The sequence below is a fragment of the Emiliania huxleyi genome, assembly GCF_000372725.1.
Source record: "Emiliania huxleyi CCMP1516 unplaced genomic scaffold EMIHUscaffold_4117, whole genome shotgun sequence".
In the NCBI taxonomy this organism is placed as follows: Eukaryota; Haptophyta; order Isochrysidales; family Noelaerhabdaceae; genus Emiliania; species Emiliania huxleyi.
The window spans coordinates 1-1,789 of record NW_005198888.1 but is presented as its reverse complement, the minus strand read 5'-3'; the positions used below and the strand labels follow the sequence as shown (position 1 = coordinate 1,789).

The 1,789-nt window shown below is 70.2% G+C and overlaps 1 protein-coding gene across 1 annotated transcript; it reads left to right on the top strand.

Annotated features, from left to right (window-relative positions):
• Positions 1-32: 32 nt before the first annotated feature.
• EMIHUDRAFT_255947 (hypothetical protein) lies at positions 33-410 on the top strand (the record flags this gene model as incomplete). The annotated part of the gene is made up of 1 exon (XM_005769659.1): positions 33-410. A coding segment is annotated over one exon (378 nt), but the record flags the coding sequence as incomplete, so codon positions are not given.
• Between the last annotated feature and the right edge of the window lie 1,379 nt (positions 411-1,789).

Here is a 1,789-nt window from a genome sequence, read left to right as displayed (position 1 = left end):
CCTTTGGAGCCTCTTGCCTCTCCGTCGCGCAGGAGCCGTGCGGCGACTCCAACTCTGCGTGTGGCTCGTGGGCCGACGCCGGTGAGTGCGGCAAGAATGTCGGCTTCATGAAGGCCGAGTGCGCTGAGTCGTGTGGCTTCTGCACGCCGCCTCCTATGCTGACGGCCGCTGACGATCCGCTCCTCGGGCCCGAGCGCGTGGTCCTGAGCATACACTATGGCGAAAAGGTACCCCAGCGAAGCGGCCGGACTTCCGGTGAAGCCGCCACCCAGGTCTCGAGCTTCAGCTGGCGAACCATCATGCCGCTCTCGGCACCGCAGCAGCGCGAGCGCCGCGCCGCGCAGCGCGCTGCCGAGGCTCAGGACGCGGCTCGCGGGCAGCGCAACCGCCCGGCGCCGAGCCGGTGCTAGGCCGCCTCCGCTGCGCCTGCTTCCTTGCGCGCCGCTGGACGTCGGCCGAGAAGACCGCTTCCCTCTGGGGACCCGACTCCGCGAAGATCGCGCGCGCGTCGTGAGTGGCGGCGCGCGCGCGATCTCCGTTCCCGAGCACGCCGGTCGCAGTGGCATGGGATCCCAGGCTCAAAAGCGCTCCCGTCAACAGCGAGCGAGCGCCGCCGCTGCTCCTCCTCCCGCCGCCGCTCACCGAGACTCGGTGCCGCCGTTCGCCGCCGCCGCCGCCGCCGCCGCCGCCGCCGCCTCGCGCCTCGCCTCCGTCACCGCCGCCCTCCATCTCGCAGCGGCGCGTCCCTCTGATGGGGCGCGGGCGCCTCGCTCACCGGCGCCTCGCCGCCCCCCCCCCCCCCTTCTCGCGCCGCTCCGCTCGTGGCCGCCGGCTCCCCTGTCAATCCCGCCGCCTCCCCTGTCATCCCGCCGCCCGCACCACCGCCGCCACCGCCTCGCGCCTCGCCGCCGCCGCCACCGACCGCCCTCTCCCCTACGCCGCTGAGAGCGCGGTGCAGCGGGCGAGCCCCCGCTGCGCAGCCTCACCGCAGTGCACTGCGCTCTCCGCGCCCCTGACGATTAGTGAGGAGGTGGTGTTGCACAGCATGGAGCTCGGCGAGCGTTTAGGCTTTAGCGTTTAGGTTTAGCGAGCCCCTCAGCTAGTAGAGAGAGGGAAGAAGGGAGGGAGGGGCGTTTCGTTCTAAATTGATGAGAGGACTAGCACTCACCGCCCGCACACTGCCGCCCATCCCTCCAAACGGGCTTCTTGGGTGGAAAGAGATGCCACCGGGCGGCTTCGCCGGTTACTCAAAACGGTCTGGTCCGTGAAGACTAGCTCGCGGGCAGCCAAGGTGGTACTGCCCGCTCCTCCGCGCGCGCGCAAGAGGCGGCGAGGCGGCTGCGGCCGGCTGCAGGCAGGGCGTGCAGGCACGCGCGCGTTGCTCTGTGCTCCTCGCTCCGACTGTCCTTCACGCACCGCTCGAGGATCTGCGCTCGAGCGCCGCGCTCCTCGCTCCGAGACGAAAAGCGATGCCGAGCAGCAGCCTCGTTCGATCGCTGTCGTTCACAAGCAGCCATCGGAGGCGGAACCGTCAGGCGAGGCAGCGGGAGATTGAGTCGAGTCACTCAGCGAAGGAGCTCGCGACGGTGGCTGCCACTACGATGGATGAAGCGGCAGAACTGCAGGCCGCACAGCGCCTGATAAGTGAACAGCAGCAAATCGCCTCAGCTTTGCGCGACCTCATCGCATCCGTGGCGAGTGGTGCGGACGCGGCAGCAATCCTGACGGGCGTGTTGCCCGTCCATCGCCGCTTCCGCCTGTTCCGGCGCTGCCGGCGTCAGCAGCGCTC